Source organism: Rattus norvegicus, chromosome 1, assembly GCF_036323735.1.
Source record: "Rattus norvegicus strain BN/NHsdMcwi chromosome 1, GRCr8, whole genome shotgun sequence".
NCBI classification, from domain to species: domain Eukaryota; kingdom Metazoa; phylum Chordata; class Mammalia; order Rodentia; family Muridae; genus Rattus; species Rattus norvegicus.
This window is the reverse complement of record NC_086019.1, coordinates 94,917,314-94,934,329: the sequence shown is the minus strand read 5'-3', so window position 1 is coordinate 94,934,329 and position 17,016 is coordinate 94,917,314. Positions and strand designations below refer to the sequence as shown.

Here is a 17,016-nt window from a genome sequence, read left to right as displayed (position 1 = left end):
CTGTCTCCAATTTATACTGTGCCCTGTGCCGCCCTTGCGGCGGGCCTCTCAGGGACACTGGGATTGAGGCCAGACTCAGCCATTAGTATTCCTTATTTAGAAACTTCAATAATTACTTGGCCGGTTATTAAACGCCTGCTGGATGCCTGGAAAAGGACACCAGGGAAATGTCATTAAGCCTTTTTCCATTTCTAGAAGGGGAAGCTAAAGTCTAGGAGGCAGACCCTTATAGGTGTGGCTAATCACTGTAGCAGTTGGGACCCTGGGTCCGAGAAGTCCACCAAAGAGTTCTCAGCCCTCTTAATCCATCTCCGCCCGGCCCTGAGGATGACGCATCAGGTTAGTAACAGACTCCTGGAGAATGCTGCACCCATGCCAGGCTGTCAGGAGGACACAGAACAGACCCTACCCCAGAGTAGGTCGGGCCTAATTCTGTGCCTCTGACTCAGCCTCGGGTGCTCAGCGGCCAGGGGGCATGAACAAGAACACTCCAGGTTGGCCCCCGGGGGCTGAGCGCCGGGGCCCGAAATAGCTCGTTTTGATCCCACTACCTGGGCCAGGAGCCCGGGCCTGGCAAGGAGTACGACCAGCTGCTCGGTAGCAAGAGGAAAGTGGTTAAGGAGACCATCAGGACGGAATGGCAAAGTGAAGACAGACGTCCCGGGTTAGTCCTGCAATAGTAGTTAGGCTTGAGTCAGGCCTTAGCTCCTGCAGCTATTCTGGCGGTTAGAAATAAGGACTGAGTAAAAGCCAGGACTCTTAGCTCTCTTCCAAGCGTCAGCCCGGCCTTTGATCCTTACTATTGGTTCGAAGTCTTGCCAATTACTGCTGCACGCTCCCTGTCTCCAATCAAACACGCGCTCTCCCAGTTCGTCAAGAGAGAACGCCCCTCGGCGGCTTTCCAGTTACTTTTATTTTCTAGTCCATCGATAATTGGTCGCCTTGGAGGCCGCGCTCCTGCTCTGCTTGCACGCCCAGAAAGGGGCGGGGCTGACAGCGTTGCTAAGCGAGGAGGGTAGGCGCGGGGCTCTTCGGTGAAGTAGCTCAGCTGGCGCTAAGGCTGAAATAAATCCGACAGACTGACTGCAGGTGAGGTTGGTCCGTCTTTCAGTGACCACAGGAGGCCTTGGGGAAGGCAACACGGGTTTACAAGAGCCTGGAGTCTCCGGCCCAACCTTACGAGAACTACAACTCCCAAGATACTAAGCAGTTTGGTCGCTCCGGCATCTCTGACTGACGTCTTTTGTTCTTTCTGGGTGGGCCTAACGGAGTCTAAAAGAAATTTGAAAATTTAGTTCGTAAGTTTCCAAATTGTCCCAGACATCTTTGTTGTCTTTGAACTTTCTCACTTAGGAGGAGCCCAGTGAATCATGGGGATTGTAGTCTACTACCCCTTTCCTCATAGGGGAGTCGTGCCACCACCTCTCCCTCCCCTTATAACAGGTTTAACCGGAAACGTACTGTGTACGGTTTAGTCGTGGCTCTTTGTTAATGTTTTCTTTTTGCCTATTTCTCTTTTGTTGTTTTCGCTCTTTTTTCGTGTGTGTGTGTGTGTGTGTGTGTGCGCGCGCGCGTGTTTAAATTGTTTTGTTGTTATTCTTCGAGACAGGGTGTCAGGGTCTCCCCGCATTTAGCCCTGTCTTGGAACTCCCTGTGTAAACCAGGCTGGCCTTGAACTCCTGCCTCTGCCTCCTGAGTTCTGGGATTAAACGCGTCCAACACTCTTGGCTAAATTACTTGTTGTTTTTTTTTTTTTTTCCCTCGTGGTCTTAATTAGAATTTCATGAAATGGGCTTCATGGAAACTATTTAAAGAGGTAGAAACTAGTTACCGTGATTTGATTGCAACACATTATATACACACATTGAAATATCATACTGTGCCTCATAAACTTGTATAATTAGTGTCAGTTTAAAAACATACAAAACAATACAACAGACCATATTTTTCCTGAATAGGGCTGGAGAAGAGGTCAGTGGTTGGGGCAGTAGCTGGTCTTCCAGAGGCCCCAGGTTGGATTCTCAGCATCACATGGCTACCCACCTTCACTCCAGGGGACTCTCTGGCCTTCGTGGGCATTGCACACACACACACACACAGTGTGCACAAATACACGTAGGTGTAATACTACCTATGCACACAGAATCAAAATAAGTAAATTTTTTTTAATTGCTTGAATAGTGCAAAGAAGACTCAATAGTGTGGAGAAGTCTGTTTCCTGACATTCTGATTCTGTTAGCCTGGAGTGGGAACCGGGAAGAGCCTACGGGTGTGCTTGGGTATACCAACCCACTCTGGCACATCAAGTCACTGCAGGACTAGGCCAGTCCTCTCCCACTGAGGCCAGGCAAGGCAGCCCAGTTAAGGAAACGGGATCCACAGACAGGCAGCAGGTAACATGTTGTTCAGAGCTCTCTGTGTAGCCTCTGTGTGTGAGTGCACTTGTTTCTGTGTGTGCATGGGGTGCGGTGTGTGGAAGTCAGACAGGTTCAGGTCTGTCCTCATCTCTCACCTTGTTGAAGTGGGGTCTTCTTTTTGATGTTCACCTCTGAGGTTTACCAACCTGAAAAGTGTTAGGGGACTCCTGTATCTACCTCCCACCCCAGTATAGAAGTGCTCGGATTTGAGACTTGCGTTACCACATCTGGCTTTCCATGGGTTCTGTGCATTTGAACTCAGGGCCCCATGTTTGTGCAGCAGGCACACCTTACTCCCTGAGCCAGCCTTTGCTTTGGAACTTTGGGTCCTCCTGCCAGAGTCTCTTGAGTGCTGGGGTTACAGGAGAACATTACACGTCTGGTATGAGTCTGTAATTTTAAAAGGCCTAGCACTCAAGAAGTTGAGGCAAGAGAATCACTTCAAGTGCAAGGCTAACCATAACTACAGAGTGAGACCATGTCTCAAAAATAAATGAGTAATAAAAGCTTCTCCTAGGCTAGATCCAGAGTTGAGAACTACCAGGTTCTTCTATGTCTGTATCATGGGACTTAGAGCTCATGGGAATTATGTGACTTGTGATGATTCATGGGGATTGTAGTCCATTTCTTCCAGTATGCCATGGGAATTGTCAGCTTCTGCCCTCCGCTTCTTTCATAGTCAGTTTTCACCTCCCAAGACAGCCCTTGGAAATGTTCCCCAAGGTGGACAACCCTTTAGACCATCAAGAAGCCAGAACTGGAGCCACAAGGTAAGGACACTTTTTAGATTCTGTGCCTCAGACTAATAGCAGTCAGTGACCACTAGAGGGGAGGAAGGCATGCAGTAAGAGATTAAGAGAAACCCCTTACCCCACTGCTGGTGGCCTACCCATTTCCAGCTCTCTAGCACCTGGACCCCTAATCACAGCCCCACTTAGGTAGTTAACCAGACCTCTCAATGGTAACAGTGTGGGATGTTTCCTCTTTTTGACTGTCTCTATGTGTGTTCATTCCCCATGGGGTCACCCTTCTGACCTGATCTTTTCTTCTTGTGTTTTCTCCCAATTCAAATCCTGGGGCCATCCAGGTCTCAAAAGCCACAAGCTCCCAAGGCCACAGCAGCCAATTCTGCTGAGCTGTCTGAGGAGTCCTGGCCATCCAGTTCAGGGACCGCTTCCCCACCCAGTACCACTGAGGGACAGAGTACCTCTCCACCCCTCACCTTAATTGACAACGAGGACTCAGTGGTGGCCAAGTGAGTACCAGAGTTCCTGGGGAGAAAAAGAGGGAGAAGGCATCCCATAATAACTATCAGAGACAAAGCTGTTTATGTAGTACCTTTTTAGGACCAGACATTTCATGTATGTTAATGAGGGCCGTAGAGCCTAAGTTCAAATCCTGCCTATTAACTTACTCCCTATATTGCTTTGGTCTCAGTTTCCTTCAATTGGGAATATTAATCACACACAAGCCGTTTTGAATTCTCAGTTCCTCCATACAGTGATCCATAAGCGCGTCTGTTGCCAGGTGGTGGCAGTGCATGTCTTTAATCCCAGCACTTAGGAGGCAGAGGCAGGAGGATGTCTGAGTTAAAGGCTAGCCTGATTTACAGAGTGAGTTCCAGGACAGCCAGGACCACACAGAGAAATCCTGTCTCAAAAAGCCAACCAACCAGTCAAACAAACAAACAAAAACAAAACCCACTCATCCTAGAGTAAATACTTGGATCTGAAAGAGAGAGGAGTGAAACTTTCTGTAACAAAGGGACCTGAGATAATTATGACCTAACCAAAATAACATTTAGTTCTGTCTCAATGTTACAGAAGCAGCCAGGGCTGCCATGGCAGCCCTAGTGTAAAGTGTTGAGACCATAGGTTCTGTCTCTCTTATTGTTTTTTTTTTAAAGCAATTTAACTCTTTTTTTAAAAAAAGACTTATTTATTTAAGTCTTTATAATAATAAGACTTATTATTAAGCTACAGTGTATATAAGTACACTGTAGCTGTTTCAGACACACCAGAAGAGGGCAACAGATCCCATTACAGATGGTTGTAAGCCACCATGTGGTTGCTGGGATTTGAACTCAGGACCTCTGGAAGAGCAGTCAGCGCTCTTAACCATTGAACCATCTCTCCAGCCCCTGTCTCTCTGTCTTTTCCCTCGTGGGCCAAAAATGGTTCTCAGTGGCACTACTCTTCAGAGTCATTCTTCCTTATTCTCTGTTGGTCAATAATCATCTGGCTGGCAATGAGCTCAGCTCTTAGAGTCTGTCTGTCTGGCATGCACAGTGCCCTTGGCTTGATCCCCAGAGCCATAGAAGAGCAGGCACAGCGATGCCTGCCTGTAGTTTCAGCACTGAGAAGGTGGAGGCAGAAGGATCAGAAGTTCAAGGGCATTGTCAGCTACATAGTGAATCCAAGACCAGTCTAAGCTAAATGATGCCTTGTGCAAAACAAACAAACAAGCAAGGAAGCAGGGTCCAACAAGATGGCTCCGCGGATCAAAGCATTTGCCACAAAGGCCTGGCAACCTCCTTTTGATCCCAAGACCCCCACATGAACATGGAAAAGGAGAACTGACTCCGAAGTTACCTTCTGTCTGCACACACTCGGTGTGATGCGTGTGCTAGCCCTGTACACAGCAAGTGTGCAAAAACACACATACAACCCTAATAGATAGTTTTTTAAAAAATCTAATTGTGGCCCTGCAGTGGTGGCTCATGAAGAGGCAGGCGGATCTCTGAGTTCAAAGTCAGCCTGATCTACAGAGTGGGTTCCAGTACAGGTGGGGCTACACAGAGAAAGCTGTCCTGAAAAAAAAGAAAAAAGAAATCTAATTGTGTATTCACAAGTCATATGACAAATAAGAAAGATACAAGACTGGCATGGTGGCATATACCATAGCTCTTAGAAAGTGGAAGTAGGAGGATGAGGACTTCAGGACAGTCCTTGGCTGCATAGCTGGAGTTAGCCTGGGCTACATGAGGCAACTCCCCCCCACCAAATTTTAAAATACTAAAACAAAAATTAAAATTGGGGTAACAAAACCTGACAACCTGAGGTGGATCCAATCCTGAGGAATCTCCTCCACGTGTGTGCTGTAGTGTGCCTGCTCAGGTGTGCACCTGTGCCTGTGTGTGTGTGTGTGTGTGTGTGTGTGTGTGCGTGTGTGCACACATGCAGAATAAAAATTAAAAGTACACACTGTATAAGAGAGAAGCGGACTTTAAGGCCGCTTGCTTTCGGTATATGTGAAGAAGGCAGTTATTTTTATGTTTGTCTTATTTAGTTTTTTCAGATAGGTTTCTCTGTGTCCCCTGGCTGTTCTGGAACTAACCGTAGACCAGCTGGCTTCTACCTCAGAGATCTATCTGCCTGCCTCCCCACCCCACCCACCCCAGTCCCCCACAGGGGCTGGGATTAAAGGCTGTGCCACGACTGCCCACCGGCAAGAGAAGTTAACTTTGTCTGGGCCGCTGAGCATACTTTCCGTGGTACGGATAAACAGAAGAGAGGCCCACGTGCCCACTTCTGCTGTAATGGTTACTGTCATTACTATGTGGCTCCCGGACTCCCTCTGCCGTCTCATTCATGGATGCTCACAGGTACATAAACCGGTTCCGCAAAGCTCAGCCCACGAGCCGAGAGGACCGCCAGCCCGTGGGCCCAACCCCAGCTGACTTTTGGTGGCTACAGCCTGCGTCTTCAGACCTCAGCAGTCACCTTGCAGCAGGTATACCTGAAATGTGTGCCGCTCAGAGCCCAGCTGCCACTTGTCCTGGTCCCAGTCATTTAACGGACGTTTCCCAGCAGGAGCTGGTGAACCTACAGGAAGATCTGCCGTGACAGGTCCATGTCCCACCGGGATGTCCAGTACGTCTCTGGCTTCTGTGCCTCTTCAGAGAGTAAAGCAGGTGACAATGTTATCTTCTCCCCCTCTCGTGTGCCTAGGAGGGAGGCAGAGACAGTGGCCAACTTAAGCATCATAAACAGACAAGCGTTTGTAGGCCTGGAGATATGGCTCATTTGGGAAGGTGCTTGCCTAGCAGGTAGAACGCCCTGATTTAACCTCTGGGCACCACCTAAAGTAGGCATGGTGGCACCCAGCTGTAACCTCAGCACCCAGGAGGTAAAGACAGGAGGAACAGAAGTTTAAGGTCTCTGGCTGCCCCAGGCCGTATGATATCCTATTTTTTAAAAAAAAAATTAATAATAGAATAAAAATTTAACAAAAGGATTTGCTAGTTTAAATACAACTTTGAACTTTTTTTTATTTATTTTTATTTATTTATTTATTTTTTTTGGTTCCTTTTTTTTTCGGAGCTGGGGACCGAACCCAGGGCCTTGCGCTTCCTAGGCAAGCGCTCTACCACTGAGCGAAATCCCCAACCCCAAACCTTTTTTTTAAAAAGACTTATTTATTTAATGTATAACTACTCTAGCTGCATGTACACCTGCGTGCCAGAGAGGGCATTGGGTTTCATTACAGATGGTTGTGAGCCACCATGTGGGCTGGGAATTGAACTCAGGACCTCTGGAAGAGCTGCCAGTGTTAACCGCTGAGCCATCTTACCAGCCCCGTACCTTCGAACTCTTAAAAAAAAAGTAGATGCACACACGCATGTGCATCATTACATCCGTGTTGCTGTGACCAAGACACTTGGCAGAAAGAAGGGGAAAAAAAGGTTTATTCTAAGCCCAGTTTCAGGGGCTGTCAGTGCAGGAGTGTAAGGTGGGGGTGCTCATGTTTTAGCAGACCAGGAAGTAGAGTGCAGGTTGGGACCATGTGTGTGTATACCTAAAAAAGCTTGTGCCTCGTGGCCTGCCAGGCTCTGCTTCCTAAAGAGTCCATAGCCTTCAAAATGGTGCCATAAACTGTGGACCAAGCATTCAAAACATGAGCCAGATCCATATGCTTGGACAGTGCTAGGGGGAACTCAACTCTTGGTTCTGGATCCCTTTCCTGTCCTAAGCCTTTGTAGACTTTTTCCTTACAGTAACTAAGATGGCCCCCAGGGGCTCGAGATGCCTGTGGTACTCAGATAGAACAGTGGAAGGCAGGATGGAAGGACTGACTGACCACCTTCCTTCTCCCCTCCAGTCCCCCCTCTTTCTCTTTTTTAATTACAATTTTTATGTGTATGGGTGTTTTGCCCGCATTTGTGTCTGTGTACCACTTGTGGGCCTAATGTCATGGAGACCAGAGGAGGGTGTCACGCTCCCGGAACTGGGGTTACAGACAGTTGTGAGCTTCCACGGGGATGCTGGGAGTTGAATCTAGATCCTTTGGGAGAGCAGCCAGTTACCTTAATGGCGGAGCCGTCTCTCCAGCCCCCGCATCTCATAAGTCAGTCTCTGGACTGTTTGATAGACTGTTTTGATTAGGCAGGGAGGGTCTGGTCAGGAGGCTAGGTTTGATCTTTCCTTTTTAAATTTGAAATGTAGTGCATGTCTGTGTATATGTCTGTCCATCCATCTGTCTGTCTGTCTTTGTGTGTGTAGGTCAGAGGTCAACTTTCAGGAGCTGATTCTCTTCTTCCTCTTTTGCGTAGGTTCTATACTGGGGTGGTTGCAGTAGTAGGACGGAGAGTTCAAGGCCAGCCTGGGTTACAGAGTTAGATCCTGAAGCCAAAGCAGGTTATCGAGCCTCTCTCCCCTGAGGTAGAGAAGTAGATTGAAAGCTTCAAGCAGCAGGTGGGAGGTTGGCCCCCAGGCCTTCTGCAGGGATCCTCTTTCTCAGCGGCCTTTCGTGTAGACACTAGCTTCTGGCCCCTCCCTCTGTGCAGAGTCTGAACTCTTGGAACTCGGCTATGCTGGAGCTGGAGACCCTGAGCCTTCAAAGCCGAGCGGCCAAGCTGCTGGAACGCAGGTGATGCCCTCCCCATTCTCCCTTACCGGTTGTAAACGGTTGGTCAGTCGCTGCTCTCCTCACTGCTGCCTTCTCCCCACAGCAAGGCCTCCCTCTCCTCCTCCTCCTCCTCCCCCAGTCCCAACGAAGCCAGCAGCTCCTCCTTCCCCATCAGCTCTGACGGCCTCTCTCCCTGCTCTGTGACCTTCAATCCGGACTCCAACAAGAGTTCTAGTCCCAAAGAACCCGTGCTGGGAGGTAAGGACTGATGGTAACCAGGTTCAAATCTCATCTCATGTAGTTAATGGCCTAGTGACTCTGGCCTCTCCCGGCCTTGTTTCTCTGACTGGGAACCAGGAATAATAACTGCACCCCTCACGCACAGGTACTGTGAGGATGAAAAGAGCTCATGAGTGTGGCACATGTCTGTCAACAGAAGCTGTCAGGGTGTCCCCGCGACCATACCCCCACCATTGTGCACATACGTTCTGAAATCAGATGGCTTAGTACAGATTAGCGGAAATGTTTATACTTTATGGTTTTAGTCGTGTTTTGTTGATGCAGGATCTTGCTGTGCTTCCCAAGCTGGCTTGGAACACGTGTCGTTCACGCTGGCCGGGATTTCTCAGCACTCCTGCCTCAGCCTCCCAACTCTGAGATTGCAGGAGCACATCACTACACAGTGGCTTTGTTTGTTTTGTTTGTTGCCTTGTTTATATCACAGTGAACCATATGGAACTTTTTTTAAAAAAATTTATTTTATTTCGTGTATGTGAGTAGACTGTAGCTATCGTCAGACACAAGAAGAAGGCATCAGACCCCATTACAGATGGTTGTGAGCCATCGCTCCAGCCTGCATATAGAACTTTTTTTTTTTTTTTGGTTCTTTTTTTTGGAGCTGGGGACCGAACCCAGGGCCTTGCGCTTCCTAGGCAAGCGCTCTACCACTGAGCTAAATCCCCAGCCCCTAGAACTTTTATATAGGTCACAAATAGTTGAGTATTTGGCAATTTCATATGACTTAGCTAAGTCTCAATGTGTTCCAGCCTTGTGCGTTGTCCCAAACCTGTATCTATAATGCATACAAACATGTCTATATGCATATGGACACACCTATAGTACATATAAACATGCCTATAGTGCATATAGACATGCCTATGCCTATAGTGCATAGACACACCTATAGTGCATACAAACACGCCTGTAGTACATATAGACATGCCTGTAGTACATATAAACACATCTATAGTGAATGTAGACATGTCTATGGTGCATCCAGACATGCCTGTAGTCCATATATCAATGCAGCTCAGCTACAGTGAGAGAACTGCTGAGGGCCGACAGCTTGAGAGAGGAAGCTAGGGCTCGCTGCAGCCCCAGCAGAAGGATCAGTAGCTCAGGGTCAGTCTCCGTTACATCCTGAGTTTGAGGCCAGCACAGGCAGGCTGTGTGAGACTATCTCCGAGCCAGAGGGAAGCAGGTCTCAGGCAGCATGCCTTTTCTGGCAGGGACTGGGGGGTGCTATTGAGACAAGGTTTCTCTGCGTAGAACTGGTTGTCCTGGAACTTGCTCTGAAGACCAGGCTGGATTCAAACTCAGATCCATCTGCCTCTGCCTGCCAAGTGCTGGGATTAAGGTGAGAACACACCTCTTTGATCTGAGCATTTGGAAGCAGAGACAGCAGATCTGTGAGTTGGAGGAGAGCGGGTACACAGCGAGTTCCAGGCCAGCCAGGGTTACATAGTGAGACAAGGCAAGAGCCAGAGGTAGAGCAGTGTGGTACAGGTGGGAGAGGTTGGCCATGGAGGCCGGGGAGACTTGCGAGCAGAGCATGGAGGGTACATTGTTTTCTGAATGTTAACAGGGTCCTGTGGCTGCTCTCAGCACCTGGACCTGAGCTGGGCTAGCAGAGGGGAGGCAAGTGACCAAATTCAAAAGAATCACAGAGGAAGAAAAAACAAATAAGGAAAAAATACAAGTAGAATTTCAAACTGGGTGTAGTGAACTTGCCTATAAACCCAGGCTGAGTCAGGAGGATTGCTGACTTGAACCCAGACCTCAAATTAAAACTATAAGAGAGCAAGAAGCCCAACCTGGCTTTCTCCGGCACAACACAGTGGCACAGCAAAGGTAGCCTGCAGGCTTCACCTTGTGCTCTCTCCTCAGCCATTTTCTCTCTACTCCTTCTACAGCAGCCCCAGTGCCATCCCAGGCCATCCCTGCACCCCGCCCAGCCTCTGCCCAGGCAACCCTTAAGCCTGAGGAAGACATTTTATACCAATGGAGGCAACGGAGGAAGCTTGAGCAGTCTCTACAAGGTGCAGGTGATGGAACCTGGGTGTTGCCTCGGACACCAGCCCTCACTACTCAGGTGAGTTGGAAGAGTGAGCCTGACAGTAATAAGGGACGCTCCCAGATGAAGGAGAACCATTCACCTCTTCCTTTCTGCTTGCAGACTCCTGTCTCTGCAGTGAATCTTGGTTCCAAGGGGACCCAACCTAACTGTGCTCCACCATGGGGCAGTGTGGCCCAGCCTCCTCCCCCACAGGCATTCTATATGGAGAGGCCACCTCTTTCAGGGCCCTCTCCACACATCTGGGCCCCCGGCACACACGGGGTTCTCTGGGCCCCACAGGCCAATCCCTGGATACCTCTTGGGATGGTTCCTACCACACTGCTAACCTCCACCCTTGCTCCCTTGGCCTCCTTACCAGTACCACCTACCTCCACTTCAGCTGCCACAGCCCCCATCTCTGCTCCCCAGGTCTCCATCCCAGGGCCCCCAGCCTCTGCCCCACCTCCCTGCACTTCTGCCCCAGCTTCCACCGTCCCACTACCTGACAACCCCCAGGGACCAACCACCCCTGAGTTGAGTAGCTCTGTCCATCCCAAGAAGCTGAGCCCCAAGCCTCGCTGTGTGAGCGCTTCGTCTCGTCAGGAGACTACTGGACCAGACACTGCAGCTTTCGAGAGTCCCTGTTCTCAGCTTAGGGGGGCTCTGAGCCAGGTAGTGACAGCTCGGCTGTTCTCCGACAGCCTGGAGGATATGCCTCCATCTGAAGCAGATTCCCGGAAAGTCAAGGCCACCTCCTCTCAAGCCAAAGTTCCGCCCCCTCCACCTGAGTCCCGGCGTGGGTCCAAGACAGAGTCCCGCAAAAGTAAAGTCACCCTCTCAGCTGAAGCTGGGGATCCACAGCCGGCTACAGCCCCAAAGGCATCCACACTGTCAGAGGTCCAATCACTTGAATTCAAGAAGTCTACACCCAAGAAGGGAGCTGGTGACGCCTTGACTACGGCCCCGCCTGCCTCAAGCCACGCCCCTTCCGAGGACTTGCTATCCCAGGCCGCTAGACTTCTGCAGGCTGCGGAAGGTGAGGGGGATCCCTGGGCCCTCGGGTATCTTGATGGTGGTCTCAAACCCTGTGTCCATCTTCTGGAGCTCAGCCTTTTACTCCCCAGACTCTGACGGCAGCGAGTTTCCGGAAGACTCTGTGTTGCGAGTGCTAAGGGCTCAGAGGGCAGAACTAAGGCAGCAGAAAAGGTGACAACTCTCCCAACACCAACAGCTACAATACTGGGCCCCTGAGTCCTATGACACCCCTATTCTCCAAGCCCCTTTTCTGACCCACCCACAGTCGCAGGTTCTTATCATGGGCACATGCTTCAACCTCTACCTCTGGCTTTTCTCCAGGAATGTGGATGCCCAATTATCCCTCCTCTTGGACCACACTGAAGACCCAGGATTTTCATCTCCTCCAGCCAGGTCACCTTCCAGTTCCCCAAGAATGCGGTTAAGGAGGGAAGGAGCCTCCCTTGAGGCCAGACGACCTTGAATCATAAACATTGTTTTTCCTGGGCTGGGGAGGTGGCTCAGTGGGTAAAGCACTTGCAAGTGTGAAGACCCGAGTTTAGATCCCCAGAACCCACATAAAGGTAACTGACAGGCCAGCTGGTCCATGGAGACAGGGTCTCAATCAAGGTGGAAATCAAAGACCAATCTCTGAAATTCTCTGACTTCCACACAAGAGCTGTGGGGTGTGGTGCACATAACACAGGCACGCACACACAGGCACACACACACACGGACGCACACATGCGCTCGCGCACGCACACACACACACACACACACATACACAGGCACACACACTAAAGTTGTCCCCAATTAATATTTTTCCAGTTTACTGTTAATCTCTAAGAAATGGGTTGTTGTAGAAAGGCTGATTGTGCTAATAAGGAAATGTAGCTCTTCCCTAACTACTGAAACAAAGTTTCTTCTCTCTAGCCCTCCTTCCCACCCCCTCTCTCTGATATCCCTCCCCCTCTCTCTCCCCGGGAGCACATGGCTCTAGGTAATGTGGGCACCTGACTTATGCAACTCAGAAGTGGAGTTGGACATCTCAGATGGAGACAAAGGCCCTGTTATGTGGCACTAAGAAACATCAGTGTTGGACAATACATCTCTCATCTGAGCTGGCATCCTCCCTCTCTGATGGCCGTCTCCCTCCACGGGCTCACGATGCCTCGGTTCCCACAGGTGCCCAGATTCCTGGTGTTTCCCCAAGTTCGTTCTCCTTCACATTCTTCAAGACTGTGCTCTCCCTACTCAGGACCAAAGTCCTTCGACAGTTAGCCTGACTCCTCCCCTTCCCCACACATAGTCAGGCGCTGACTCGGTTTGCTTTATAGTTCCCCAGAATCCAACTCCTTTCCGCTGCCCTCGCCTCAGTCTAGGCTTCCTCCTACCTGTACAGTTGAAGGTTCGCCATTACTATAAACACATCTGCTCCCTCTTTGATGCACTTGCCACCCAGGGGGACAGCCTGTCTCTTCTCTTTGAAACTGAGCTTTTCAACAAATGCACCTGAAAGCCTGAGGCCTCTGTCAGAAACATGGGTTCTGTCCTCCCGTTCTTTTTCTTACTTTCTGTGACTCAGATGCTTTTCAGAGTCTGCTATGAAACCTGATTGCTGGACACGGAAACACACACCTGTAATCTCAGGAGTCTGAGGCCAGAGGATCTCACTCTGGGGTCACCCTCATAGTGAGTCCCTGTGTTGAAAAAAAGAGTCATGGGGCTGGAGAGATGGCTCAGTGGTTAAGAGCACTGACTGCTCTTCCAGAGGTCCTGAGTTCAATTCCCAGCAACCACATGGTGGCTCACAACCATCTGTAATGGGATCTGATGCCCTCTTCTGGTGTGTCTGAAGACAACTACAGTGTACTTATATATAATAAATAAATAAATCTTTAAAAAAGAAAGAAAAGAGCCATTATGCTGGGGATGGTGCACACAAGCCTGCACCTGCCAAGCTCAGTGAGATTTGTAAATTTCATTCTATGTGGTTTTTTTAGTTCCTTTTTTGTTACTGTTATAAGACAGTGTGACCAAAGCAATGTAAAAAGAAAGTGTTTATTTGGGGCTTTAGAGCTTCAGAGAGAGTCCATCAGAGCCGGGCACATGGCAGCAGGCAGGCTGGTGTGGCCCTGGAGCAGCACTGAGAGCTCACATCTTGAGACTCAACCACGAGGCAGAAACAGAGATACTGGGAATGCGAGTCTTTTGAAACCTCAGAGCTAACCCCAGTGACACACCACCTTCAACAAGGCCACATCTACTCATTCATAACAGTTACGCTAACCAGAGACCCAAATATTCAAACATCCCAGCCTGTGGAGGCCATTCTCATCAAAACCCCTGCAGTGGTTTCCCTCTAGCTAAGGAAATACATGTTAGCCAGGCATAGTCACACACACCTTTAATCCCAGCAGAGGCAGGTGATCTCTGTGAGTTCAAAAATAAAAACCTGATCTACATAGCGAAACCCAGGCCAACCAAGGATACATAGTGATACTCAGTCTCAGAAAAAAAAAATTAAATAAAATGCATATCGAAATATTTAGGTACAAATACTGATTTTTACAAAAGGAAATGAGGGAAATTCCAGGATAGTCTGGGTGCAATGGTTTGTCTTTTGAAACAGGATCTTGTAAAGTCTAGGTTCCAACTCATTAATAACCTGGGCCTGGCTTTGGACTGCGTCTCCTGTCTGTCTTCACAACCCCAAGTGTTGGGATTACAGGTGTGGGCCGCCACACCCCCACCCAGCCTAGCCGGTTTGGGAATAAACCCAAAGATTAGTTGGATGGGTGAATAAAGCAATTACTAGATGTGAGGGATAAAACGAGTGTAATAATGTCTTAATGGTAAGAGCTAGCCGATGGGCATGTGGGTGTCAACTTTCCCTATCTTACAACTTTTCATAAAAAAAGTGATGGCAACTCTATGATCAAGGTTAGGTTGAGGTTTTTTTTGGTTTGGTTTTTCAAGACAGCGTTTCTGAGATTTTTTTTTATCTGAGATCAGTGTTTTGATATATGTATTTATGAAGAGAAACGGGATGGATTTCTGACAGGCAACTCTCTCTGTCAGAAACAAGTATGGGTTTTCAGTCTTTCGAACAAACCACACATTTGACCGGATCAGGAAGGAAGTAGCTGTTTAGACACAAGGAAATAAAAGATGTCCCTAATGACATCTTCATCAAGTTCAGAGGCAGGGCTAGAAGGCTGCCCAAAGAAGCTACCCTTAAGCTGAGATTATCTACTTGATGGGAGGCCAGTTTAATGATTGTGGCTGGGTAACAAGCCATCCCCAAAGCTTAGTAGCATCGAACAGTCATCACACTTGGTGGACTCTGTGAGTCAGCACAGCTGGAGACAGCTTGCCTCTATTCTGTGATGGCTGGGAAGATGCTAAGATTGAGAGCTATGTAGAATCCTCTGGAAATTCTTCACTTACAATCCAGCATCAGCGCTGAGAAAACCAAAAAACTGAACTCAGTGTCAGATGCTATGGTGAATGCTGTCAGCCCAGTGGTTCGAAAGACTTCGAAGCCTCAGGAGAGTCCCTTTTTTCCAGATGAGGCTTCTCAGCTCTAGGGAGCAGGAAGGAGCCTGTGCTGCCATCTACCCCAGCCTTGGAGATTACATGGTGCCCTTTTTATTTCTCCCTGTTGGCTGTAGCTGTCAATTTTGCAAACGTTTGGACAGGAGACAAGTGGAGTGTCACAGAATATGCCGCAGGGGCTAACGGGGAATATGCAAGGCAGAGGGAGGGACTCGGATGAGGAATCCCTGTAATAGTGGGGCTAGCAAGTTCAGTAGGTCAAAGCAAGGAACAGGCTGTGGGGTAGCTCAGTGCTGAGCACATGCCTTGTCCTGTGAGAGCTCCTGGATTCCATGCCCTAGCACTGGAAAAATAAATATAAGTAATTGAGCCGGGCAGTGGTGGCACATGCCTTTGGAGGGCAGAGACAGGAGGATGTCTGAGTTTGAGGTCACCCTGGTCTACAGAGCTAGTTCCAGAATAGCTAGGGCTACACAGAGAAACCATCTCAATAAACAAAACAAAAAGGAGCTGAGAGCTGGAGAGACGGCTCAGTGGTTAAGAGCACTGGCTGCTCTTCCAAAGGACCCAGGTTCAATTCCCAGCATCCACATGACAACTCACAACTGATTGTGACTCTAGTTCCAGGGGATCTGACACTCTCACACAGACATACATGCAGGCAAAACACCAGTACTAAAAAAAAAAAACCAAACGACAACAAAAACGTAAATTTATTTCCTGTGCACCCCCCATCCCAGCATTTTCTTTCCACATTTCACCATCCCAAATAGCTTTTCTCTGGGACGCTGGATATTTTTATTTTGTTCATTTTCCTCTCCCATCAGCCTTTTGATTTGGAGGATTTACATTTTTTTTCTTTTTCTTTTTTTTTTTTTTTCGGAGCTGGGGACCGAACCCAGGGCCTTGCGCTTCCTAGGTAAGCGCTCTACCACTGAGCTAAATCCCCAGCCCAGATTTACATTTTTTTATTTAATGCATACAGGTATTTTTGCCTGCACACATGTCAGGGTTCCAAGTGTGTGCCTGGTGCCCACGTCTTCTGGACGTTTCGGAACTGGAGCTGGGGGACAGCCATGCGGGTGCTGGGAACAGCGGGCAGAAATCCGAGAACTCTAGAAGAGCAGTCAGTTCTAACTGCTGAGCCATCTCTCCAGCCCCTAATTTGTTGTGTTTGAGACAGATTTTCCCTATGCAGCTCAAACTGGCCTCGAATTCATGATTCTCCTGCACCCACCCTTCTCAGTGCTGAAATTACAAACCGAAATCACTATACCCCGTTCTTACTAGCTTTGAGCTTCCATATTGGTAAGGCTGTATTTTTTCTTTTGATTATTGGTATATCCCCGAATTAAATGATCATAGTCTTTAAATGCCTGGACCAGGAGCGTGCTCCCGAAACGACTGCCCTGTTCAGGTCCAGATCGGTGAAAGCATCCTTCCGGAAAGGGTGTGGCTGCAATGCTTTCTAGGCATTTCGCTGTCTTTTAAAAAAAGAAAGAAAGAAAGAAAAAAAGAAAGAAAGAAAGACTGTACCTGGCTTTTTGAGAGGCACGAATGTCATAGCTTTCCATACGGAAGCACTCCCAGAAAAAGAGGTCAAAGGTGAGCCTATAATAAGCGAATATAGAGAAACAAGGAAAAATGTTCAGTGGATGGAAGAGGCCAAGTCGCACAGAGCCTAGGGTGGGGACACAAGCGGGGGTGGGGGGGATGTTAGATCAAAAAGCTTGTGGGCGGGGTCAGGATCAGGACTGCCAGCCTAGAGACTGGAGGACCCGCATTTCGAAAAGGCTGCTTGAGGGATGGTCGTAGGCGAACCCAGTGAAGCACGTCCGAGGAGCG

The 17,016-nt window shown here is 48.8% G+C and overlaps 1 protein-coding gene and 1 long non-coding RNA gene across 19 annotated transcripts; one reads left to right on the top strand and one right to left on the bottom strand.

Annotated features, from left to right (window-relative positions):
* Window positions 1-203: 203 nt before the first annotated feature.
* On the top strand, window positions 204-13,528 carry Proser3 (proline and serine rich 3). Of its 18 annotated transcripts, none has more exons than XM_063266457.1 (12): window positions 934-1,089; window positions 2,182-2,393; window positions 3,101-3,187; window positions 3,505-3,672; window positions 6,022-6,149; window positions 6,230-6,330; window positions 8,203-8,285; window positions 8,368-8,522; window positions 10,457-10,635; window positions 10,720-11,635; window positions 11,724-11,805; window positions 11,956-13,528. In XM_063266457.1, exons 3-12 carry the CDS (start codon window positions 3,129-3,131, stop codon window positions 12,095-12,097), a joined length of 2,013 nt encoding a protein of 670 aa, XP_063122527.1. In that variant the 5' UTR covers window positions 934-1,089; window positions 2,182-2,393; window positions 3,101-3,128; the 3' UTR covers window positions 12,098-13,528. The 18 variants fall into 18 exon arrangements, with proteins under 18 accessions (XP_063122529.1, XP_006228836.1, XP_063122536.1 ...); XM_063266455.1 differs by having other exon boundaries at window positions 3,097-3,187; XM_039081900.2 differs by having other exon boundaries at window positions 3,097-3,187; window positions 6,227-6,330.
* Window positions 13,529-15,866: 2,338 nt separating this feature from the next.
* Window positions 15,867-16,922, bottom strand: LOC120097050 (uncharacterized). Its single transcript, XR_005494149.2, has 2 exons — window positions 16,708-16,922; window positions 15,867-16,286 (listed from the first exon to the last, which is right to left on the bottom strand). It is a non-coding gene; the product is annotated as an uncharacterized LOC120097050 (long non-coding RNA).
* Between the last annotated feature and the right edge of the window lie 94 nt (window positions 16,923-17,016).